Source organism: Leucopleurus acutus (assembly GCF_964270905.1).
Source record: "Leucopleurus acutus genome assembly, chromosome: 18".
NCBI lineage: Eukaryota > Metazoa > Chordata > Mammalia > Artiodactyla > Delphinidae > Leucopleurus > Leucopleurus acutus.
In genome coordinates, this window is record NC_139160.1 from 77,988,537 (window position 1) to 78,012,624 (window position 24,088).

Here is a 24,088-nt window from a genome sequence, read left to right on the forward strand (position 1 = left end):
CTGCTCCCCAGGCCGTGCCCTGTGTGCTCTGGCCCACCTGCCCCCGGCACATGGACCCGCGGTGTCGCTCGGGGGTTAAACCTCGAGGCCTGAGCCCCGTGAGCAGGAGAGCTGAGCCTCTGAGGTCTGTCAGCGGAGACGGCCTCCTGCTGTTCCTGGGGGGCCACCGCGAGGGGCACCCACCTCACGGAGGACGGAGAGAGAGCGGGGTGTCCTTCTGAGAAACCAAAGTCCCCAACAGGACAGGGCCATGACCTTGACCTTCCTTCAGGTCTTCACCCGCTGCCCTCGGGAGGAGACCCCAGGGGGGCCCTGACCCCCAGACACACCTCCTGTTATTCAGAGGCCGCCGGGTGCTCGGGGAGGGGGTTTTGCGGAAGTAACCACGGCCCCAGCTCGGCGGCTACAAGGTCACTGACCACTGGGCCTCACAGGCCCCAGGTCCCCCAGCACACGGGGGGCCAAGGACAAGGGAGCTGATGTAACCAAGATACCCTACCGCCAGCCTGGGCTATGGGGGGTGTCTGGAGGAGGGTAGGCGGCCGAGGGGGGCAGAGAGCGACCCCAGCGCTACAGCCACGGGAGGGGGTTCCGCCAGCATCTGAGGGAGGCTGGAAGGTGACCCCGGGCTCAGGCGAGCCCACAGGCGGGTGGCAAGGCCCTGAGCTGAGGACCACCAAGCCCGCCGTCATCCCAACCTGCAGGGCGCGAGCCGACGGGCCGGGTTGGTTCACGTCGTCAAGTCTGGGAATTGGTTAGAAGACAACACATCCCGAGCTTCAGCGTCTGAAACAAAGCTGGAGCGTCCTGGGTTTTTGTGGACACCCCGTGCGGGTTGGCCAAGCAGAGCCCGGGGCGGAGGTGGCCCTCGTCCTCTCCATCCCTCTCCCACCCGCCAGGACACCCGGGTTGCCCGCCTCCCAACGTGAGGACGCCCTGGCCAGTTATCACGGTGCCCACTGCCTGCCCTGGACCAAACTGCCGTAACCTCCTGCCGGGGTATCCGTGTGCGAAGGTCGGGGTGGCTGGCTTCGCAGCCCAGCACCGCTGACACTGGGGGGATGGCTCCCCCGTGGGGCTGTCCCACATTGTAGGACGTAGAGCAGCCCCACCCACCGGAGGCCAGCACCCCACAGAGTGACGACCAGAACTGCCCAGATGCTGCCAGTGGACACCAGAGCAGCTGGTGTGGACAGAGGTCTTCAGGGGTCAGCCGGGTCTGCCCTTGTAAGGGGCCCCAGGTGCTCGCCCGTGTCAGGCTGTCCGCAAGTTCACTGCTGACCAGCCTTGAGAGTCACGCGGCATCACTCTGCCACCTCGGATGGGCCAGGCCAGCCTCGGTTCACAGGGAAGAGGGAAGGACCCAGCCCCGGAGGAGCAGAGGTGGCCACCTCCTGCCGCGCAGGGCACCGGCTGGCAGCAGACCACGCCTGGCCTCACCTCCTGGCCTCTGCACTGCCGCCCAGGTCTTCGGTGGGACAGCTCGGCCCAGAATCCCAGCCTGCATCTCCACGCCTGCCCTCCCGACTGCCTGGCCCTGGGGAGCCGTGCTCACCTTCCCAGATCCCAGGCCACTGCCTCGTTTTCCCTCGGGAACTGTGTCGGGTGCGCCTCCCCTGGGAAAAGTGCCCCCCCCCCCCGCCGGTTCCACCTGTACCTCCCCACACACGGTGCCGAAGGGATGACTCCCATCAGACAGGAACTGTCTACCCGAAGTCGCCACAGGGCGCCCAGGCGGTCGGGCTGCAGCCTGGTGGCACGTGCAATGTTTAAATGCTCTTCACGTCACCTGTGGAGCGTGGAAAACGTCCACGCCGTCAGGAAGGAAGCAGGATGCCAGCTTTCTGTTCAGCGTGGTCCGTCACACACAAAAGCACACGGAAGTGGGTTTGGGAGGAAACGTGCTCCCGCGATGCTCCGGCGGTGGCAGGATAGCGGGTACCTGCTTCAGCTCATCAGCTCATTCCAAATATTCCCATCGATAGCACACTTTTCTCTCATAATAAAAGACATGGAAGGGACTTCCCTGGCGGTCCGGTGGTTAAGACTTCGCCTTCCAGTGCAGGGGGTGTGGGTTCGATCCCTGGTCAGGGAGCTAAGATCCCACATGCCTGCGGCCAAAAAAACAAAACGTAAAAACAGAAGCAATATTGTAACAAATTCAATAAAGACTTTAAAGATGGTCCACATCAAAAAAAAAAAAAACCCAAAACATGGAAAGTGAGTTTCCTTCTGGAAAATGACTGTCCTGCCAAGACCCGGGAGCAGCGACCCCGCGCCCCCCGTGCTGAGTGCAGCTCTTCTCTCTCCCCAGGTGGGCGGGGGCAGGACGGCAGCCCCGTCATCACCTTCCCCGACTACCCGGCCTTCGGCGACGTCCCCGACAAGGAGTTCCAGAATGTCATGACCTATCTCACCAGCATCCCCAGGTGCGTGTGGACGGGTCACTCTGTTTCATTACAAGCAGAACTGGGTCCGTCCTTCAGAAAGGTAGGGAGACCTCCTCCGAGCCCACGGCCACGCTGGGCGGTGTGGCACCCAGGAGCCGAGGGGCGGGGGGGCTGATGCTGCCTGGGGATCCCCCCTCGGAAGGGGTGAGGCTGCCGACCTCCCGCCCAGCGGACGAGCGGCTGCCCCGCTCAGGCACTGGGGGCATGGGTGCCGTCAGACTCTCCCTCCGTCGGGTTTCGGAAGGCAGGTCACAGCTCGGTGAATTAAGTCTAATCTGGGAAACAGACCCGACGGCGAGTTTGACCGCCCAACACCTGTCCTACAGAAGGTGCCGGTCAGTGTCGTCCCGTCAGCACCGATCAGTGCCGGGGGAAGGGGGAGGCTGGGGGAGATCTTTCCAGATGCCTGCGGGGTGGAGGTGTTAAGCTGGGGGAGCCCTCCCGATGGACGTGGGTGGTGAAGGTCACTTGGCAGAGGGAGCTGGACGACGCGCCCCGGGTCCCGCGGGGCGGGGGCTCTTGTTAGGGTTGGCTTATGGTGGCCACCATCTCCGTCCTTCTCTGTACCCAACTCGCTGGGCCAGGCTCTGGGTGGCCGAGCTGAGGCGGGAGGTTCAGCCACTGTCCTGGGAGTGCGTAGCCTTCCTTGAGGGCCCCTCGGGCTGGCCATGCGATCCTGCAGACATCTCCGTTTGTCTTCTCCCTTGAAGTTACAGCCAGGAAGGCCCTGGACAAGGCCCCTGGACCGCGGGGGACGATGCTTGAGTAGGTTCAAGGGTCTGGAGAGTGGCGGGAAAGTGGATGCTGCCCGCGTGGAGCGGCACAGGGGATGTCCTTGGGGGAGGGGGACCCGGCACGGTGGGTCCAGCTCTCGGCGTGCCCAGCAGTGAGGCGCAGAAAAGCCTTACAGCCTTGGCGGTGGGACACCGGGGACAGGCCAGCAAGAGGAAGGGCAGCTGCACTCGGCACCAGTGTCAGGCAGTCCGGTGACTTAACCAGAAGACGGCGGCTGTTGGTGGCTGACCGTGGGCCCCCCCAGGGGTCTCACTGGCCCTCCGGGGGGCAGGCTTGTGGCCAGCTCCCCCGCTCCCCTCCATGACATCTCCCAGGGGTGGGCGTTCCACGTCCAGGTGAGGCGTGGCCCTCCTCCCCCGCCCTGTGAGCCCCCCAGCCCATGCCTCTTGCCCCCCCTGTGGCCGTCTTTTCCCCCATCTCCCGTGGTCCCCAGGCCTGTCTCAGACCAGGCAGTGGAGCTCACGGTGCAGTAAGCCTGCCCGGGGAGGGGTCCGAGGCACTGTTCTCAGTCTGACACCCGTGAGCCGTGACAGAGGCCACCTGCGCTCCGGGGAGGTTTCTGCCCATCTCCGTGGCCGGGGGGTCAGGGTCAGATGACTCAGGGGCATCGGCGAAGGCGGGCGGGCTCTGCGCTCGTCCAGGGGCCCGGAGACCCCCGTGGCCTCCTTGCTGCCACCTCGTCTCTCTGTCTCTTCCCGCTCCGGCCCCTGCACGGGGACGTACGGGCCGAAGTCCTGCGGTTGGAGGCTGCCGTGAGCCTCTCCATAGCTACGGGCACGGCCCTGCTGCCCCAGCCGAGGTGGTGGCCGGCCCTGGGCTCGGCGGTCGGCGGGCGCCGTTGCCACAGCGACCGGACCGCTCAGTGCAGGCTGATCAAGGGCCCCGGGGGCGCTATATGTGGTCTCCCACTGCCCACCTGCGATGGTGCGGTGGGGTGACCCTCCCCTGCCTGTGGGGGAATCTCAGGTTTCAGGTCACTCTCGGGTTTGGGAAGGTCACACGTCACTTTCTGTCTGGCTCAGAGGCGAGGCTTCTCCCGGACGCAGCAGGCCGGCCCCTGCGCCCTCTCGGACCCTCCCCGCCCGGGTCACCACCCTCGCTAGTGCTGGGGCCGCTCAGGCCTCCTGGCCTCGGGGCCTTTGATGCGCTCCCTCCGCGCGGTGTTTCCTCTTCGGGCTGCAGGCGCCCTCCTCTGGTAGGCCGTCCGTCACACCCGCCACCCCCGGGCCTGGCCCACAGGCTCCCTGGCTTCACGGGCTTAGCTGCAGTGTCCCCGTTACCTGACAGCTCGGAGTTGGTCTGTGTCTGCCCCGCACGCAGGTCCTGAGAGCAGCAGGTGGTTCCTTGGTAAATATTTCCTGGACAAGTGGGCTTCGTCTGCAGAGAGCAAAGCCAGCTCAGCTGGTAGTCAGCCCGCGGCCTGGCGGGACTGAGGCTCGCCCCGCGTCCCTCACCGCAGCACACCCACCTCCCCTTCAGGTGGGACCAGCACCTGTGTTTCTCTCCTTCTTTAAGGGGTTCTCGCCCCGGTGCAGTGGAACCTCTCCAAACCTTGGTCTCCAAGGTCTCAAACAGAACCTGCCCGCGGATGCAAGGGCAAGAAACACGTTCCCCCTGAAGCTGAGGAGTGACGGTGGGCTCCTCGCACCTGGCGGGGCTCTGGTGCCGTGGACCTGGCCGCAGGGCCGGCTTGAGCGTGTGCAGCCCAGACCCGTGGGCTCCGTCTCCAGGGAGCCGCGCGCGGCGTGGTGGTCGGCGTGTGTCCTGTTCACGTCTCATCCTCCTCACGGAGGATGGGGCGGGGCGGGGGGTGTCCCGTGGCCCCGACGCCCTCTCACACAGAGTGAAACCCCGCGGCGGCACCGGATACCGTCCTTTCGCAGCTGGGTGCCGGGCCAGCGGGGGAGGGGCAGCTGCCCGGCAGGCTGTCAGGGAGGCGGGGAGGGGCCGCGTTCCGAGCCCTTGGCCGCAGCGCTGTTGGGCGGGCTCCTCGGGGGTGTGGGGGGATCAGCCCCGAGCGAGGGCGGATTTGGGGGACCTCCTAACCGTACGGAAGGGTGTCGCCCATCAGCTCACAGGCAGCTGCGTTTCCAGAAGATTCAGCGCACACCTCACGGGGCGCGGGGGAGACACTCGGTGTCTGTGGGTCAAGCAGGGCCGGGCGCTGCCTGCCAAGGGCTCCCCTCCTGCGGGAACCCAGGGAGGGAGGGGCTGCCGCCTGGCGGACGCAGCCGGCACTGCCGGCCCCAAGAAAAGGGGGAACCCCCCTGCCCCCCGCACGGGCCGGGCTTACCCTAGGCAGCCCGGCGCCAGCACGGCCTCCACGCGGGAGGGTGAGATCCGGGACCCGGCGCGCTGTAAAGGTCAACGCAGATCACGTGGACGGACGGTCTCGTGCCGGCTGCTTCTGAGAGGCGCTGACTCCTACGGTCAGCCCCGAGCTCCCCTCTGTCCTCTGAAAAATACACCCTCCAGCGCGCAGCTCTCGTCCCGTTATTAAACGCAGAGGACAGGAGCCCCAGCTTACACCTGGTTCACGGTCGTGGGTCATCTCGAAACCTTACGCTGCCGGGCAGCCTCGTCCGGACGCACCAGACGCGCGTGAACATGGAACCGCCTCCACGAGAGGCGCTGGGCCGCCTTAGTGATTTCTCAGCTGGCGGGTCCGCGGCCGCACCGCAGGGCTGCTCCTGGGGGCCCGTCGTGGCTCGGGGGCCGGCTTCCCACGCCGATGCCTGCAACCCTCGCGCTTCCTCTGGGGCTCCATCCCCACCATCTGCCAGGCCGGTGGGGACAAGTCCAGGGACCTGTGACCGTGACCCCCAGGCCCTGCCCGAAGAGTGGCTCTGACCTCAGCAGAACTCATGCCGGGGGTTGGGGGGGTGCACGCGGCAGAGGGAGCTGCTCAGGTCACCGCTGTGAGGGTCGGCCGGTGCTGGACACCCTTGGGACCGGGCAGGGGACAGAACAGGTAAAATCCTGTGCTCATGGTCTCAGAAAATTAAATAAGATGCAAGGAGTGTGGGTTGCAAAAGAAGAAAAGCAAAGCAAAAAGGGGTGAAGGATGGGGGGTGGGGAGAGGGGAGCGCCCGCCGAGGTGGCTTACGGGAGGTGAGGGGACTTCTGGCGGGGGGACGGTCCTCACAGGACCACCAGGGGGGTCTCAGGGGGGACGGTCCTCACAGGACCCCCGGGGGTGTCTCAGGGGGGACGGTCCTCACAGGACCACCAGGGGGGTCTCAGGGGGGACGGTCCTCACAGGACCCCCGGGGGTGTCTCAGGGGGGACGGTCCTCACAGGACCACCAGGGGGGTCTCAGGGGGGACGGTCCTCACAGGACCCCCGGGGGTGTCTCAGGGGGCATGGTCCTCACAGGACCCCGGGGGGCGGTGTCAGTCAGGGGAACCTCACTCATGGAGAGGGATCAGAGCCAGTGCAGGGAGCATGGACACCTCCTTCCAGGTTCTGCTCTCGAGGGGGGTTGGGGAGATGGTCAGTGAGGGGCGGAGGTGGGGCAGACGAGGTTGGGGGCGGGGAAATGGTCAGTGAGGGGCGGGGGTGGGGCAGACGAGGTTGGGGGCGGGGAAATGGTCAGTGAGGGGCGGGGGTGGGGCAGACGAGGTTGGGGGCGGGGAAATGGTCAGTGAGGGGCGGGGGTGGGGCAGACAAGGTTTTCTTCTAAGATGAGGGAGATCGCAGCATGTTTGTGCTGATGGAAGTCGCCCAATAAAAAAAGGAAGATCGACCTTTTGATTCATTTGCGCCTGCCGCGTGTCGCCGTGCAGGGCTTGGGTCCAGCACCCAGTAAATTGTGAGCGAGCCACGGAGCCGGGCTGCCGGGCCCCAGGGCCCCTCCCCTCGCGATTCTGGAGTCTGGGTCCCCCCTCCATCCACCTCTCACCCCTCCCTGTGGCAAAACCGAAGTTTCCCAGCTGATCCTCTCTCCTGGTGAGGGCAGTCACTGGCGGCTTCCCCTGTGGGTGCCGGTGTACACATACAAGACATGCACAGGCACACGCGTGCACTCACACACGCAAGGTCATAGGGTCTTAGGGCTGCCAACACTGAGACAGTAGGTTTCTGGCCTTTCTCTGAAGGACAGATTTAGCCGTCCGGACGCCCTTCCACAAGGCAGTCCTGCAGGATCCCTGGGGGCATCCCACACCTACTCGCCCTGGGTTTGGAAGATAACACCGGGAGGATCACCTTGCTGCACAGCTGCCGCCCTCCCCAGCCCGGTGACGGCGCAGCTCAGGGGCTCCTAGATTACTGGACGCCGATAAGGACGCTAACTTTCCATGGACCCGGGTCAGATCACCCAGCTGCTCGGGAGACACAGGCACATCTCCCATCTGCTTCCGTGGTGGGCCGTGTTCACCCGAGGAGAGGTGCACGCAAGGAGGTCACCCACACATGGGCGTGCATCACACACGACACACATGTACACACAGGCGTGCATCACAATACACACAGGTGTGCATCACACCACACACATGTACACACGGGTGTGCATCACACATATACACAGGCGTGCACCACATACATGTACACACAGGCGTGCATCACATACACGTACACACAGGCGTGCGTCATACACCACATACATGTACACACACAGGTGTGCATCACACCATACACACGCAGGCGTGCATCACACATACACAGGTGTGCATCACACATCACACGTGTGCATGCAGGTGTGCGTCACAGACCACACACACGAATGCTCATACGTGCATAGGAGCGGGTGTGCACACCACACGCGTGCACACACGTGCCCCCACTTGGCAGTTGTATGGACTACGTGACGGGGAAAGGCAGCACGTGTGGGGATGGAGCAGGGTCGTAAATGCCGTTCTGAGGCCCCCAGCCGTGCTTGGGACACGCCTACTGCCAAGCCCTGCAGCCAGGCTGCCTCTGCCCTGCCCCGAGCCCCTGGCAGCACCTCCCTTCTCGCTGTGGCTGTGACTCCATGTGAATTTTCAGCTGACTTTTGAATATAAGGATAGAAAATGTGGCATGAGAGTGTCCCGAGCAGCTCAAACGCATACGTGAAAAATCGTTAGCTTTCACGCTCCCCACAGGAAACCACAGTCAAGCATCTCGCTCCATCCATGTGCAGATGCCCCCCCACAAGACAGGACAGCGCAGCCCCTTCCTGGTCGACGGCGTGTGGCAGGCGTCCTTGTAGATGGCGCCCTGCCTGTCCTGTGGCGGCTGTGCTGCAGCCTCGGGTGTGGATGGACCGGGCAGGTGAGCCCCGGCCTGTGGCTACCACCCCTCTGCCTCCTGCAGCCTGGCCCCCCACGTGGCAGGTGTGGTGCTCTGTTCTGAGGCCGGACACCTTGACGGTGATCCCGTTTGTGACAGCTCTTAGGCGCTCTGGCCGGGGGTGACCCTTCCCCGCGGCTCGCGTAATTAGCAACAGCTCTCAGGCGCTCTGGCCTCACGTAATTAGCAAGTAAAGGGCCGTCCTTGCCGTGTGCTGTCCATTTGCTGTCCGGTGGCCTGGCTCAGCCCGTTGCCCCACGTGGCCTGAAGCTCAGGGACCCGTGCCCGCTGGAGCACCCTCTCCACAGGGGTCCTGTCTCTCAAATGTCAAAGCTCAGTTCCTGGGCCGGGCTAGTCGTCCTGCAGTTCCCAGGGGCCAGTGGCTGCCATCTCGGGCAGCTCAGAAGTGGGACGTCCCCACCTGTTGGGCACGCGGCTGTGATGGGGCGGCATCCAGCTAACAGCGGCCATGCCCTTCACCTGTGGGGGGAAGGGCGAGAGACCTGCCCGGGAGGAGGGGTGCAGCCCTGCCCTGCTTGGGAACAGCGACAGGTCCCCGTGAGGGGAGCCCAAGAGGGGCGAGCGTGGGCTTGGGGAGCCCCTCCCTCGCTGCCATCAGAGCGCCCAGGCTGCACCCAGCAGCTCGTGCACATGGGGCGTCGCCACGCCCAGAGGCCTCCTCATCTAGGGTTTCAGCTCCAGGTGCAGAGGACGTGCCTGAGGCAGCCCTGGCGCAGCTCAGGACCCACTTGCAGGTCAGGAGCCAGACGGCAGGCAGCTGGGGCTGCAGCAGCAACGTGGAGCCTCTGGCAGGTAACGAGGTGGCAGGGATTCCGGACTAGCCGAGGTGGTGTTGGCGTCTGCGTGCCCTCGGGGGAGCAGTTCCCTCTGTTACAAGGAGGCGGCCGATTGTGTGTGTGCGCGTGTGTCTTTTTTTTTTTTCATGTATTTAAGGAAGCTGTGTGCTTGGTGGGTTCTTCCCCCAACATAATTTTCTAGTTGTGGGAAAATACACACACTTCTCGCCGTCCTAACTGTTTCTAAGTGCTCAGCTCAGTGGTGTTACACGCACGGTGCTGTGCAGCAGACTCCAGAACTTGGCGTCTTGTAGAACTGAAGCTCTGTCCCCGTGAAGCGCTCCCTCCCCGAGCCGTGGGCCCCACCGTCCACTTTCTGTCTCCGTGAATCTGACTCCTCCAAGGACCTCGCGTGAGTGGAATCAGCCCGGATTTGTCACTCTGGGGTGGCTTATTTCACCGAGCCTACTGTCCTCAAGGTTCACCCGTGTCGTAGCAGGTGTCAGGATCTCCTTCCTTTTTAAGGCTGAGTAATGCTCCGTTGCATGGATGGACCACGTTGTGTTCATCCGTCATCTGTTGGAGAAGGCTGTGTTTTGAGATAGATGAAAATCAGTCTTTGAAAACCAGGTACATACTCCCGTTTCCTTCTGTGCCAGGTGGGTCCCTGTAGACGGGGCACGGGGCTGCACGTTAACCTCTCCGTTGTGTAAGAAAGACCCTCCTACTACTGCACACGCGTCGGTTCAAACAGATCTTGAGTATGTTCACCCTGTTGTTGATGTGGAAAAAATAACTCAAATATAAAGAACAAAAAATGCAAAGTTTTCAGGCTCTTTGGAGAAATCCCTGTGTTTTTGTAAGAGGTGGACTGTTTCCTTTGGGTCGTGAGGACGAGGCGACAGCCCTGCTGTGTGGTCAGGGCTCCCTGGCCAGCCCTGCTCTCCCCGTGTGCGTCTGACCCTGACGGGGCTGCTGTAGCCTTGAGAACAGATATGGTGCTGTTACCAAGTGTGAGAGAGTTCTTTAAAAGGGTCTGACGTTTTTCTTGCCGTTGTGCTTTCTGGGATGGAAAGCTGAGCAGCGTTAAGAGAACCGCATTGCACACGTGATATGATAACAGGGGCAGCTTTTGAATCACAAGAAGAGGGAAGAGACAGCCAGGAAAGAAAGGCTCAGGCTTGAATGCTCAGGGCTACGTTCAAAGTCACGGCGTTTGAACCCGGCAGGTAAGTCACAGGTAGAGAGGAAACGGGCTGCGGCATTTCGCTTACAAAAGGAAGACAGGGAAAGAAAATCTTTGTAACATTCGCAACCTCTGTAGACCAGGGTCAAAACATGGGATGCAAAGAGAGAAGAAAGGGCAAAGAAGTACAGCCAGGTGGGGAAGCAGGGGCGGTCAGGAAGGTGGGGCAGGTCCTGCCTGGACCCATTTGCTCCACAGGCCGGCTTGTGCCCCCCAACCCCCAGCTGCAGCCTCCACACGTACCCCAGGCCCCTGCCTGGCCTGCCCACCCCCTGCCCACCCCGAGGGCTGGCCCAGCCCCAGGGCCCAGCTGCTTGGCCAGGGCTCCTGGAGGAGGTGGGACCTTCTCTCCCACGGGCCCCTGGGGATGCACCGCGCTGCCACCCGCCAGGCCGGGCTGGGATGGGCGCCAGCCTGCCGGCGCCTCCTTCCTGGGCCTGCCTGGCCCGCTGCCCCGCTTGCTGGGCTTGTTTCCCCCGCCTGGTGCCAGGCCTAGCTGGCCTCTGTCAAGGTGGCCCTGAGAACGCTCACCCTCACGCCAGCCGTGGTCCTTCCCACCGGGAGCTCCGCGCGGGCTGAGCGAGGCCAAGCCGGGCCTCGTGTCCCCGCCTGTCCCTGCTCTGTGACGTGTTGGGTCCGAGAGCAAGGTGCAGCCACGCAGGAACTGGTCACGGTGACGCCGGGTGGCCGCGGCCTCGCTGCAGGGACCCTCCAGCCCAGCCCAGTTCCCGGGCCGCCCCCATGCTGCCCAGTCCCGATGAAGGGGAGGTCAGACCGCAGCTGGCCGTGCCTCCGGCTCCCCAGGGCCACCCGAGGAGTTAGCAGGCCTGGGGTGTTAGAGGGGACACCATGCTGTGTGAGCTCTGGGCCTTTTTTGATTGTTAGGGCCCAAAGTGAGCTCATCAGCCCCACGCAGCGGCCGGGCAGCCATCCGGTGGCCCCTCCGAGCGGCTGTTGGGACATTGCGGGCTGGCGTCTGTGCGTCCACAGGGCCGCGTGTGTCCAGGGTCCCAGTGACTTGCCCGCGTGGCTGCAGTTTCCCCCACTGCCACCACCCTCAGCGCAGTCACCTCGAGGCCTGGCACACGAGGGACCCTGGGTGCTGGCCTCTTGTGCAATCTGCGCGTCAGCCACCCTCCCTCTCCCCTGGGCATGTGAGGTCATAGACGCGGGAGACGGGCAGACGGGACCCTCCTTAGAGCGGTGGAGGGTGGAGTGACGGGACCCCGGGGTGCTGAGCCCTGGCTCCTTGGGGCTGGGCAGATCACACGGCCTTGCTCTGGGGCTGCAGTCATGTGGGCAGAGGGGGCCTTGGAGGGTCCCTACGTCCTTACATAAGGTGCCTTCTGTTACGCCTGTGCACCTCTGAGCCAGCGTTCCCAAAACGTGGTCAGAGCAGGAGAGAGGCAGGGAGGAGAGCTCTCGTGGCCCCGAGCCAGGTGCTGGTGCACGGGCATCGTCACCTTCTGCCTCTGGGGCCGCCCTGCCTGGCCCGACACAGGATGCAGCCCAGGGGTGGGCGGGAGGGAGGGCAGCTTTATCCCGCAGGGTGGACTCGGCCTGGGGGGTCTGGACGCGGCGCCAGGCCGCGGGCCCCACCCGGTCTGTGCTCCCAGCTGTGTGACTCTGGGCAGACGGCTTAGCCTCTCTGTGCCTCTGGCCCATCGTGAGGAGTGAGGGAAGAATCGCCCCAGGCTTCAGTGCAGTGCCTGCCAGGAGGGGGGACCCAGGCGGGGCCTCGGCTGCACCTTCCCTGCACGACCCCACTGGGCACCTGCGGGGCCGCAGGCGAGTGACCGCAGGGCTCTGGCCCGAGTGTTTTCATACAGCGGGAGCCGGGAGCTGCCGGCCCGACCGCTGCCTCGCGGGGAAGCCCACCTTCCGGGACACGTTTCTGTGGATCCAGCAAATTCCTCATATTTCTCTTGAAATTCTCTTTTGAAGAGATCGTGTCGTCGGCGCCTTCGCGTCTTCATCGTGTTTGTCGTCAGCGCTGTCCACTGAGGTCCTTACGGACTTTTTACCGTAAGGCTTTCAAATGCGCAGAGCCAGTTAAAGACCCCAAGGGACGGGGGCGGGGGTGGCAGGGGGACGTGGAAGTGACGCGGGCGGTGGGGCGCGAGGCCCTGGGCCGCGTGCTCCGTGAGTGGCCAGGCCAGCGGCCCTGCTCGTGCGTGAGGGTGACAGGCTGCCGCGGGCAGCGGGGTCAGCGCAGGGGCCACGGGAGGACGTTCCGGGCCCAGAACCACAGCTGACACCCTGAGGCCTGTCGTGGAGTCACGAGGGGTGATGGGGAGGCGGGCCGCGCTCCTGGAGCTCTGTCCTGGGGGAAGGGAGACGGCCGCACAGCAGCCGCCGCTGAATAGGGCGCACGGCGGGCTTGCCGCCATCGTCAGGCTTTGCTCCCGCGGCAGCCCCGGAGGTGGACACTGTTCGGGTCCCGCTTTTGCTTCTCGCTGAGTGGCCCATCCAGGTGGCGCCGAGGAATGGCCCGGCCCGGCTTGCGGTGACAGGCCCGTGTCCCCGCGTGTGGCGCCCGCCCCTGGGCTGTGCTCCTCTCGGTAGCCCCCCACGGGCGGGTGGTCTGGGAGCGCATCTCAGACCCCTGTGCCGGCGGGGCCCATGCCTGGCAGGGTGGCCGCCTGCTCAGGGGAAGCGAGTCTCCTGCACCTCAGGAAGAGTGGGATCCCGGCGGCTGGGCCTCAGACCCGGGCCGGCCCCACGGCGCGGACCGCAGGGCAGCTGCCTGTGAGACGGAGGGAGGGTGGGGCAGAGTGCAGACACAGCCTGTGGAGAAGCCGCTGTGGTCAGGGTCGTCAGGGACTGCGTGGGACTTGCCCCCCCGGGGGAGGGGCCACCAAGAGGGGCAGTCTCGGCAGAACCAGCGAGTGGACGGGACGGGGCCGCGCGGGCGCCCGATGCGCTGCCGCCTCGCGCCGGGCTGAGCCCCGGCTCCCACGGCCGAGGCTGGGAGGGCTCAGCAGCCCGCCTGGGGCTGCCAGAGGAAGGCGTGTGCCCGGGACGCCGACCGAGGAGCCCCAGGCTCCTGACCGCCCCGGCCAGAGCCGGCACCAGGCTTAGGGGCCGTCTCAGCTTCCACTGCCCTGCCCGCCCAGATCAGGCCCTGAGGCGGCCGGGCGTGGGGGGTGGGGCAAGGCGGCTGTGATCCCAGGTACCTGGCGCTCAAGCCCGAGTGGTAAACAAAATAAAACTTCCCTCCGTGAGAGCTGAGCCCGATTAGGAGACGGTTCTGTCGGGGGCGCCGTGTCGGCCTGGCTGTGCGCGCTCTGACGTCTGTTTGTGCTCTTACCCGGAAGTCCTGTGCCGTCTGTGGAGCAGGTAACGCTGAACGGGTGGAGCCTTTCACCATCGGGTGCGCTGACACACAGTCAGCGGCGCGCACGCTCCCGTGCAGGCGTGGCTCTGTGTGTCCATCATCGGTGTTGCTCCGACACGGAGCACTTGGGCTGTTTCAGCTGTGGCTTTTGTTACATAACGTTCCCAGCAGGCAGAGCACCGCCGCCAGCCACGTAGTTTGTACGTGTGCCGTGTATTTCTGGTTTTCCTTTACACCGTCGGTGTGTTCGGAGACATGGAAATCAGCAGCTGCAGTCGGAGCCTCGGCCTCTCGCTCAGTCCTCCGCGCCGCCTGGCTGGCGTGGGCGCTGCCGCCCTGCAGCTGGCTCACGGTGGCGGGCTTGTCCAAGGGGAGAAGCCTCCTGGTCTCCGCAGTGACTCAGACGCCGCGTCAGGCTGTGGGGACGGGGCTGTCGTCACCGGTGCTCAGCGTCTCTCTCAGATGCTCCTGCTGCAAGGAGCCTCATCTTGTCTCCGGTCCCCAGCGGACGCTCGTGCACCTCCGGGCGCCGCGGGGCTTTTCTCCCCGAGCTGTGGCCGTGCCTTCAAGAGCGATTTTGTGTCGTGGATGAACTCGGGGACCCCAGATGCTGGGACTAACGTGACGTGTGGGTCATAGGCTCACTGTGAAGGGCTGGGCCGGCCGGTCCACTTGCAAGGCAAGATGACCAGCTCCGACTGAACAGCTGGGCTCCAGGAAGCGTGGGCCCTGCCTGCCTCTCTGTGCCGTGAGCTGGTTGGTGTCAGGCTGGGAAATAAACAACAGAGTCTGTCCGTCCGTCTCGGGTCAGAGTGAGCCCTGGAAGGTGCCCGCGAGCTCAGGGAAGCCCTGCAGCTGGCTCGATGCTGTCCTGGCAGCGGCGCCCCCGGCAGTGTGTGGAGCAGGCTGAGGGCCACAGGAGGAGCCGGTTTGCCCCGAGCTCTTCCCAGAGATGGACGGCAGGGCAGGCCCATCCTCCGGCGGCGCACTGAGCGCGACTCTCTCCTCCTCTCAGCCTGCAGGATGCTGGCATCGGGTTCATCCTGGTCATAGACCGCAGGCAGGACAAATGGACCTCGGTCAAGGCGTCCATCCTGAGAATAGCGGTAAGTGTCGGTAACCGCGCGCGTGCCCCCCACCCCCTCCTCCTGGGCGCCTGGCGCTTTGGGCTCTGGCCTGTGCTGCTTGGTGGGGCACCAGCTCGGAGCACCCGCCTGGGACCTGGGGCAGGGCCAGCCACACCTCCCCGGGTTCCTCGAGTTGCGAGCACAAGTGTGTGTGCACGTGTGTGCATGTCTGTGCACGTGTGTGTGCATGTCTGTGCACGTGTGTGTGCATGCCTGTGTGTTCTCAAGTGAGTTGTCACTCTCGGGGGCTGTGTTATAACTTGACAACCATCTCCCCAGCTGGTTTGTCTCTGACGCTGAGTATGTGAGAGGCTCAGGACATACCGTGCCGTCATTCTCGAGGGAAACCTTCAGGCTACGAGTTTGGGGATTACATTGACTAGCTTTTCCTATGTGACCCTCTCCTTCTAAACGGGCTGTTTCTTCTTTAGTCTTACGACGAAGGCAGCCTAGTAGCCGTCCTTGGTGGCCCTCACGGCCACGTGGAGACCCTCCTGGTCCGCAGACTGCAGGCGGAAGAGCCGCTGGTCTGCGCTGCTGCGGTGCTGTTTTTAGCCGCGGGAACAGCTGAAGTCAGCAGAAGGCCCCCAGTCTTACTTGCGGCGGCGGCTTGGCCCTGCCCCCGAGCTGGGTGCGGAGCGCTTCTCCCCCGCTGAGTTTCACCCACCCCTGCCTCCCCACAGCCAGAGGCCCGGGAAGTTTGCCGCTCTGCAGGCAGAGTGACCCCGACCGACCCCCGGTGGGGGGACGGTCCCCCAGGCTCTTGCTCTGGGTCTTGTTCTGGCCTCTGAGGGGCTGTTGCTGTGCCGGGGTCTGGATGTGGCGGGAGAACTGATCCCGCCTCCCGGCTGCCTCATTACTTCCGCTGAACAACGCTTCAGGCCCAGTATCTGCCCCGACGCTCACGACCGACAGGGTCCTGTGCAAACCCGTCCTGGGGCTGCCCGGTCCCCGCTTCGTCCTCCTGACAGAGCGACTCCCTCACCGCCCTGCCCCTGCTTCCTGTCCCCACCAGGCACACACTCTCTACGTCACCGTTTGTCTGCAACAAATCAAAACACTTGCGGATGTTTCAAAAGCAGCGTATTCACGTAGTATATAAACGTTTCATCGTCAGCTTTCCTTTGTTTTTAAGTCCTTAGAAGCTCACAGAGGATGTTGATGTACCACCCCCAGTTCACAGCCAGCACGTCCATTTCATTATTTTAAATTTTAAAATAAATTTGCGCGTGACGTCACCTGACAGCCCAAATTAAGGATTAAATTGTAAAAGCCACTTGGGTCAGATGCACAAAGGACTTAACAACACATTTTTCTTAAATCAGTAACTCAGTAAATTAGTCCTGAGCTGGCGGCCAAGAAGTTTCCAGTCAAGTGTGTTGCTGTTTTAAAAGGTAACACTGTTATAATAACAACATTTTCGAGTCCAGTAATCTGCCCGGTTCTTTTGCGTTTGTCTGTCAGTGGTTTGAACCACCGCTCGGGCACGTCGTGGTGTGCACGGGCGTCTGAGTCAGGCGCTTTGCCGTGATGGTCACGGGCATCCCCGTGGGGTCCAGGCCTTGCCACACGCCACACCCTGGGGGGCCCTCACCCAGAGCCAGGGTGGCTGCCACCCATCCCTCCTTACCCGCCCCTAGCGCCCCCCCCCAACCCTAGAGCAGGGCTGCACTCAGTCCCTGCCTGGCCTCCCTTCCCGGGAGGATACCCTCATTCTCTGTTTGCACGCCATGGGCCCTCGAGGCCACGGCCAGCCCCATCCGCCTTCGTGTGGCCGGCACCCAGCCCGGGCCCGGGCGAGACAGGAGCGCTGTGAATATCTCTCAAGCTGGTCAGCCACTCCTGGTCAGATAATGAGAGATTCTCCAAACTCAGTATTGTTTTCTAAGAAACAGATACATTATTTTTAAAACCTGAATAGTCATCGAGATCGCCAGTGGCCCAGGGTAGACCTGTGTAGGGTCAGGCTCTCCCGTGGCCAAGCGTAAACATAGCTTTACTCTTCATCCAGTTGTTTGTTTGTTTGGTTGGTTGGTTGGTTTTTTGTGGCTGCATTGGGCTTCACTGCTGCGCGCGAGCTTTCTCTAGTTGCGGCGAGCGGGGGCTACTCTTCGATGCGGTGTGCGGGCTTCTCATTGCGGTGGCTTCTCTTGTTGCGGAGCACGGGCTCTAGGAGCGCGGGCTTCAGTAGTTGTGGCTCGTGGGCTCAGTAGTTGTGGCGCGCGGGCTTAGTTACTCCACAGTATACAGGATCTTCCCGGACCAGGGCTTGAACCCATGCCCCTTGAATTGGCAGGCGGATTCTTAACCACTGCACCACCAGGGAAGTCCCTTCATCCAGTTTATAATGAGATGAATTTCTGAAGAGAGCTGGCTCATCTTCAAAACTTTGTGAAAATCATAACTGAAAAGTTAGGGGCTTCCCTGGTGGCACAGTGGTTGAGAGTCCGCCTGCCGATGCAGGGGACACGGGTTCGTGCCCTGGTCTGGGAGGATCCCATGTGCCGCGGAGCGGCTGGGCCCGTGAGCCATGGCCACTGAGCCTGCGCGTCCGGAGCCTGTGCTCCGCAATGGGAGAGGCCGCAACAGTGAGAGGCCCACGTACCGCAAAAAAAAAAAAGTTAGAGTTTTCGTGTTTGCACTGATTCTTATACGATAAAAATATAAATTTTTCTCCTGTAAGCCTTAGGGTTCCCAGTACTGCCTTGGAACTGCCCAGAAGTTAGCACTTTTCAGCAGAATGGTCAGAAATTCTCTTTGAACTCCAGTGGTTTTTGTTACAAGAATTCACTGATCGTATTAATGCCAAAAGTTCTATTTATATATTCAACACATTTATTGAGACCTTAATGTGTGCCTGGCACGGTAGGAAGTGCTGGGGACAGGGGAGCATAGCAGGAAATGTGTAGACTAGTGGAGTGCAGGTGGCTGACATCGTGACCAGATGCCGGACACGCACACACGGCACCGGAGACGGGCAGGGAGGTGGCAGGGGGCCGGGCCTTGCCGCTCCTGGTCTGTGCCCCTCTGAGCTAGGTGCGGGGTCCGCGCTGCACCCTGGCTCTGTGGTGGGGACACAGCTGGCACCTTGTCCCCGTGCAGGGGAGCGGGAGGGGGCAGAGCTGGCCCACGATGCCATCCCCCGCTGTGGACCTGGACCGCCAGCCTCGCTGGCCTTTGCTTTCATCCAGGGGAGCTTGGGGGGAAGACCAGCTGGCTTCAGCTGGGCCAGAGCCCTTGAGGAGGGGACATCTGTTGGCACCGGCCCAGCCTGAACGATTCCACCCCGGCCCCGGGCCGCAGGCAAGAGGCTGTTGATCCAAACACGCGTGGCCGCCCGAGGGAGCCTGGGCGCTTACATAATGCGCTGAAATTTGGGGCTATTTTAAGCCGCCATGTGTGCTGTCTCATGAGCTGAGATTTCTGTACTTCGGGGTGTTCTTTTCCCTTTTTTTGGATGCCTTTACCTCAGCTTGGAATAGAAAAATAAGGCACTGGAGGGTCCAAAGTCCAGTGTCGCTAAAATCAGACTTGCCGTGTCCCCACCAAGAGCAGAGCCCGCGGCAGCTCACCGGTGTCAGTTTGATGTGCGTGTCTGCCTGCCGCAGCTCACGGTCACAACCCACGGGGGAGACCTGAAGCCGAGAGCTCGGACATTTGCTCTTTGCCCAACAGTTGGATCAAGGTTTGGGCCGTCCTCGGATGGGTGTATCTTTCATAAAATACCGTGTATACTCTTCTGGGATTCCATTTAAAATGGAACCCCCTTCTTCTAAACTACAGGAGTTCGTGGAGGGGTTGGGGGGCAGCTGGGGACGTGGCAGCAGAGGGCGCTGATCTGCGTTTGGGGCCAGCCCGACTCAGCTGAGTCCGTACCCTAGAGCACACCTTGCAGGAAGTCACAGTGAGAGCTGTTTCTAGTCTGCGTGGGGCAGAGCTCCACTTTTTGCTTGTCAAGCCTATGCCTTCTGTGTGCAGAAAAGGTACCAACTGAAGTAGCTGAAGCACCAGGATGTTTAGGTCATCTGGCAAATATTCCACATGTATCAAAATAATATCGTCCTAAACAACGCTGGTGACTTCCTACCGTGCGCCAGTTGCTAGAGGTCTAGGCGCAGCTTGTGAGCACCTCTAGCGCCGGGAAGGCGGGAGCAGAGCAAGCCTCAGGAGGGCTTCCCGGCCGAGGGGACCCTGCCGAGAGCTGGGAGGGGAAGGAGGCCTTGTCTGGGCAGAGGGGTGGTGATCCGCCCCTCGGAACCGACGGGAAGGCGGGGGGCCAGGGCATGGCTCCTTCCGAGGGGCCTGGGGCGCAGGGGGTGGAACACAGGTCACCGAGGGGGTCGGGTCATAGCACCGCTCTGGCTGGGGATAACGCATGGACTGGCCCCTTGGGAGGCCAGCGTTGACTCTTGAAGAGCTGCGACTTCTAAGATAAGGAGCTCAGCAGAGCTGCTCTGTGGAGGGGACAGGGCGCCTCCAGCCCCGGGCTGTGCGTGGAGAGGCCTTCAGGCAGCTTCCCTTAAACTCACCTGCGCTGCCGGTGGAGGCTGGGCTTCCAAGGGCCGAGGCCGCCTACGGATGGGGTCGGTGGCTGGGGGTCCGAGTCCAGGCCGGTGGGCAGTGCAGGTCCACACAGAATGTTCTGGGGGAGGACAGCTCCCCTGACGTGGGGAGCATTTGGTCTCATGATCGTCCTCTGACCAAAGAGACGCCCTTCCCACCGAGCTCTTCAATGTCTTTTCCATAACGGTGTTTATGGCGGTCTCCACGCTGTCCACCAGGAGGTGGGGGGGTCTTAGACGGCCCCATCCTCAGTGCTCACACACAACCTGCGTGGGAGCCACCCTGGGAGCGAGGGGAGGCCTCTTCTCACGTCAGCCTCTCTGACTCAGACCCTAGGGTTTTCGTCTGTTGGCACTGAGACACCAAGTTTCAAGTCTATATTCGTCACACAAACTCGGGTTTCCGACTCTGCTATCAGACAAATATTATTGGTCAGGGTTTGGCTGCTCTGTTTGAGATCAAGTGTATAGTCAGGCTGGGTAAATGTGACTTCGAGCAAAACTTAAGAAAGTCACACGCACATGCACCTGGGGAGTGTTTCCAAACCCCGTTCCCTGAGGCACTGGGGTTCCACAGAGCTGCTACTGCGTTCCACTGCGTTTAGCTGTTTTGTAAATGTAGGTGATGTCTTTGCATTGTCTAAGGCTCTTAGAATATTAGTTCAGAAACCAGCCTCTTTCTCTGCCTCCAGATTACATTTTAATGGTCCTCGCACCACCTCTCTGTTCCTCAGCCAATGAAGGTCAGCCTCAGAAAAGAAACACTGTTACTTTCAGGTTACGTAGAAACTATTGTAATCACTTGATTACTGAGTAAGTTACAAAAAGAAGTTATTTTATAGCCTTCATCCCAAATCTTCCATATAGTTACTCTGTTTTTGTTTATTTATTTATTTTTGGCCGCGTTGGGTCTTCGTTGCTGCGCGCGGGCTTTCTCTAGTTGCGGCGAGCGGGGGCTACTCTTCGTTGCGGCGTGCGGACTTCTTCTGGTGGCTTCTCTTGTTGCAGAGCACGGGCTCTAGGCACGTGGGCTTCAGTATTTGCAGCATGCGGGCTGAGTAGTTGCAGTGCATGGGCTCTAGAGCGCAGACTCAGTAGTTGTGGCACATGGGCTTAGTTGCTCCGCGGCATGTGGGATCTTCCCGGACCAGGGCTCGAACCCGTGTCCCCTGCATCGGCGGGCAGATTCTTAACCACTGTGCCACCAGGGAAATCCCGTAGTTACTGTATTTTTAAAACAAAGTTTTTGTTTGGGAATTTCCCAGAGCTTTTCATACAGATGTTTGACTCCAAGGGGGAGAAAATTAATTTGCAGCTATAAATTATGATTTAATTTATAGTTGTGTGTGTCTCATTGAAGTGTTCCCACTGGGCTGGGATCTCACAGTTACTCTCTTCAATATAAAGACTCAATCATTTAGAGACACGGAAAGACTGAAGCAGAGGACAAGAAAGGCACAGTCTTCTCCACGTTGACGGGACGGTGAGCACGGCTGGTGCCCCTCCTCCCGGGATGGGGTGGGCAAGTCCCCCACCCTGGGTTTCCTGGCCACCTGCCCTGAGTGGACCTCAGTGAAGGACAAGGGCTCGTGTTACCTTGTAAGCTCAGACCACAGCAGCTGTGAGGTGCGAATCAGGGCAATAGAACCGGGCTGAAGGCTACAGAAGTGTGACTCGGTGTCGCCTCCAGAAAGAGACGCTGAAGGCAGTTTTCCTGAGGTAGTGGACGCCGGTCTCACGCCTGGTGGGGGGGCTACACGGCCCTCTTGCTGATGGGGACCCAGAGCCCCCCCGTCAGGCTGCCCACCTTCTCGTCTCTGTCCACAACACTCAGCAGGCACCTGCTCGGGTGCTGGCACGGGGGACACGCAGTCCCGCCCTCCACGGCTGTGACGGCGACACCCGGACACGTTAGGGACTGTGGGGCAGGCGTGCAGGGGCTGCAGGGGGGAGGGGTGCAGGGGGGAGGGGCGGCAGGTGACGGAGGGGCGGCAGGTGATGGAGGGGCACAGGGAGGAGGGGCAGCAGGTGACGGAGGGGCGCAGCGGGGAGGGGAGGCAGGTGACGGAGGGACACAGGGGGGAGGGGTGTAGGGTGGAGGGGCGGCAGGTGACGGAGGGGCAGCAGGTGACGGAGGGACGCACGGGGGAGGGATGCAGGCGGGACGGGCGGTGGGCGATGGAGAGGTGGCAGGTGTAGGGCAGGTGCGGCCAGGCTGGAGACAGGGTATGGAGTCACAGTGGTGACCAGCGCTGTGTGCTGGTGTGCAGAGAGGCCGGGAGGTGGGGTTGAGGTGCGGGAAAGCTCAGCTTCCAGGTGGCCGCGCGCTGGGGCAGAGCACACCTGAGCAGACGTCTGGGGGGCTGTAGTTGACTCACGGGGTGACGATCAGTAGAGGGGATTGGGGTCGGGCTCCGTGAAGGGCCAGGACCCCACCGTGGCCTGGTGGGGTGGCTGGAGATCAGGCGCGTGGCGGCCTGGGCGGGAGGGCGGGAGGGAGCCAGGGGGCAGGTGTGCGTCGGCCACGGGAGCGGGATGGCGAGATCCAGCCCGAAGATGTGAGTCGTGTTTGGGGACAGAGGACGATGGCGCAGGGCTCCTCGGCAGACACGGAGGCTGAGCGCTCGCTGCTGGGGTTCGGGGTGGCCGCCCCGACGCGGTGGGAGGGCGGGCCCTGGGGCCGCGGGGCCACGGCCTCGCTGTGTCCGGTTCGGGGACGGGATAGCGGAATCCTCCGACGCGGGGCCGGGCTCCCGGGGCCTCCCTGACCCACCAAGGCGCCAGGCAGTGTCCAGGTGCGGAGGCTGGGGAGGGCGTGCGAACCATGTCGGGGGGTCGGGAAGCCACGGGATGGGGAGGGGGCGCCACCGGCCGTGTTCAGGACTCTGGGCTTGTTCGCGGCCAGGCGGGGACTTGTGTGGATGTTGTGGGCGGGGGCTGTCGTGGTCAGCTGACATCTCGAGAGGGTCCCAGCGCTTCTGTGGGGAACAGCTGGGCAGCGTCAGGTCAGGGCCGCCGGCAGGAGTGACACTGCCCCTCCTGCCTGGCCGGGGAGCCCTGAGCCTGAGCGCCCAGTCCCAGCGGCCTCTCTTTCTCCTCCTTTTTCTCTCACTTGAGGGACCGGTTCTCAGACCGAGGCCACCGGGTGCGGCCCCAGGGCCCCGGGCAGGCAAAGCCCCTGTCTCAGCTTCAGTCAGGAGCAGGGCTCTGAACACTGCCTGGGCGGCAGAGAGCTCGGCCTCCAGGACCGTGCGGTGAGCAAGGTGCTTTGTTATCCCCATTTGCACGTGGGGAGACCGAGGCACAGAGGTTAACTTGTCCAAGGTCAGGCACCTCATACGCAGAGCTTACGTGAATGTGCGAATCTGCTCACGTGACCGTATCTACGGGTGTAAGCTTATCTTTAGCTCTGTTTTAGGTGATGCGTGTGTGTGTGTGTGTGTGTGTGTGGCTTTGTCTTTATTGCACAAGTGTCTTAGTTTCCTGGGGCCGTCATAACAGATACCGTAGACCACAGAGGGGCTCAAACGACAGGAATCTCCTGTCCCCCGAGTCTGCAGGCAGAAGTCTGAGATCGCGGTGTCGGCAGGCTGGTCCCTCTGCGGCTGTGGAGGGGTGTCTCTCCGTGCTCCCCCAGCGTCTGGTGGCCTCTGGACACCCTCGGCCATGGTAGCCCCTGTCTCTACATCCATCCTCACACGGCGTCCCCCTGGGTCTCTGTGCCCAAATGTCCCCTTTGTATTTATAAGGACACAGTCATGTCCGGTCATGGGCCTGCCCTGATGAGCTCATCTTAACTCGGTCACCCTGTGAAGACCCTAAAGACATTCGGAGCCACCGGGGACGTGGGCTTCAGAATGAGCATCTGGGGGCACCAGCTCAGCCTTAACAAGGGGTCAAAGCTCGTTTTTTTACAGTTTATTTTTTATTTTATTTTTAAAATTTTTATTGAAATATAGTTGATTCACAACGTTGTGTTCGTTTCAGATGTACGGCAAAGGGATTCAATTATACACATACATAAATATATACCTTCTTCGTTTACGTTCTCTTCCATGATGGGTTATTACAGGCGCCCCAGAAGGTCAGAGCTTTTGCCCTTGAAGTTGAGAGGCAGCATAGCACAGCTGTCCCAAGCAGTGTGACTTCTGTGCTTTTCTGTAAGAAATGGCGATGCTCTAACAGTGCAGTGTCCGTAACCATTTCCACTTTAGTCTGATGTTGGCGTGCTGGAAACGCCCGCTCTGGTGGGCTGGTCCTCCCCGTTGGGACTGAGGGCTGCTGCGGGCGTGGGGACCCGGCTGGCAGCCGTGCTGCCCGCAGACAGAGCCGCAGCCCTCTGTCCCCTGCAGGCATCCTTCCCAGCAAACCTCCAGCTTGTCCTCGTCCTGCGCCCAACGGGATTTTTCCAAAGGACGCTCTCTGACCTCGCCTTCAGGTTCAACAGAGATGACTTTAAGATGAAGGTACCGGTAAGTGCCCACCTCCTGTGAGGAGCGGCCC

The 24,088-nt window shown here is 62.1% G+C and overlaps 1 protein-coding gene across 1 annotated transcript in view; it reads left to right on the forward strand.

The window, feature by feature from the left end:
• The window catches only part of MCF2L (MCF.2 cell line derived transforming sequence like), a gene marked incomplete at its 5' end in the record, with an annotated part of 59,696 nt that overhangs the window by 11,107 nt on the left and 24,501 nt on the right, over positions 1-24,088 (forward strand). The window contains 3 exons of the mRNA XM_082859262.1: positions 2,315-2,429; positions 14,912-15,002; positions 23,938-24,057. Coding sequence (XP_082715388.1) covers positions 2,315-2,429; positions 14,912-15,002; positions 23,938-24,057 — 326 coding nt within the window. The remainder of the gene's footprint in view (positions 1-2,314; positions 2,430-14,911; positions 15,003-23,937; positions 24,058-24,088) is intronic.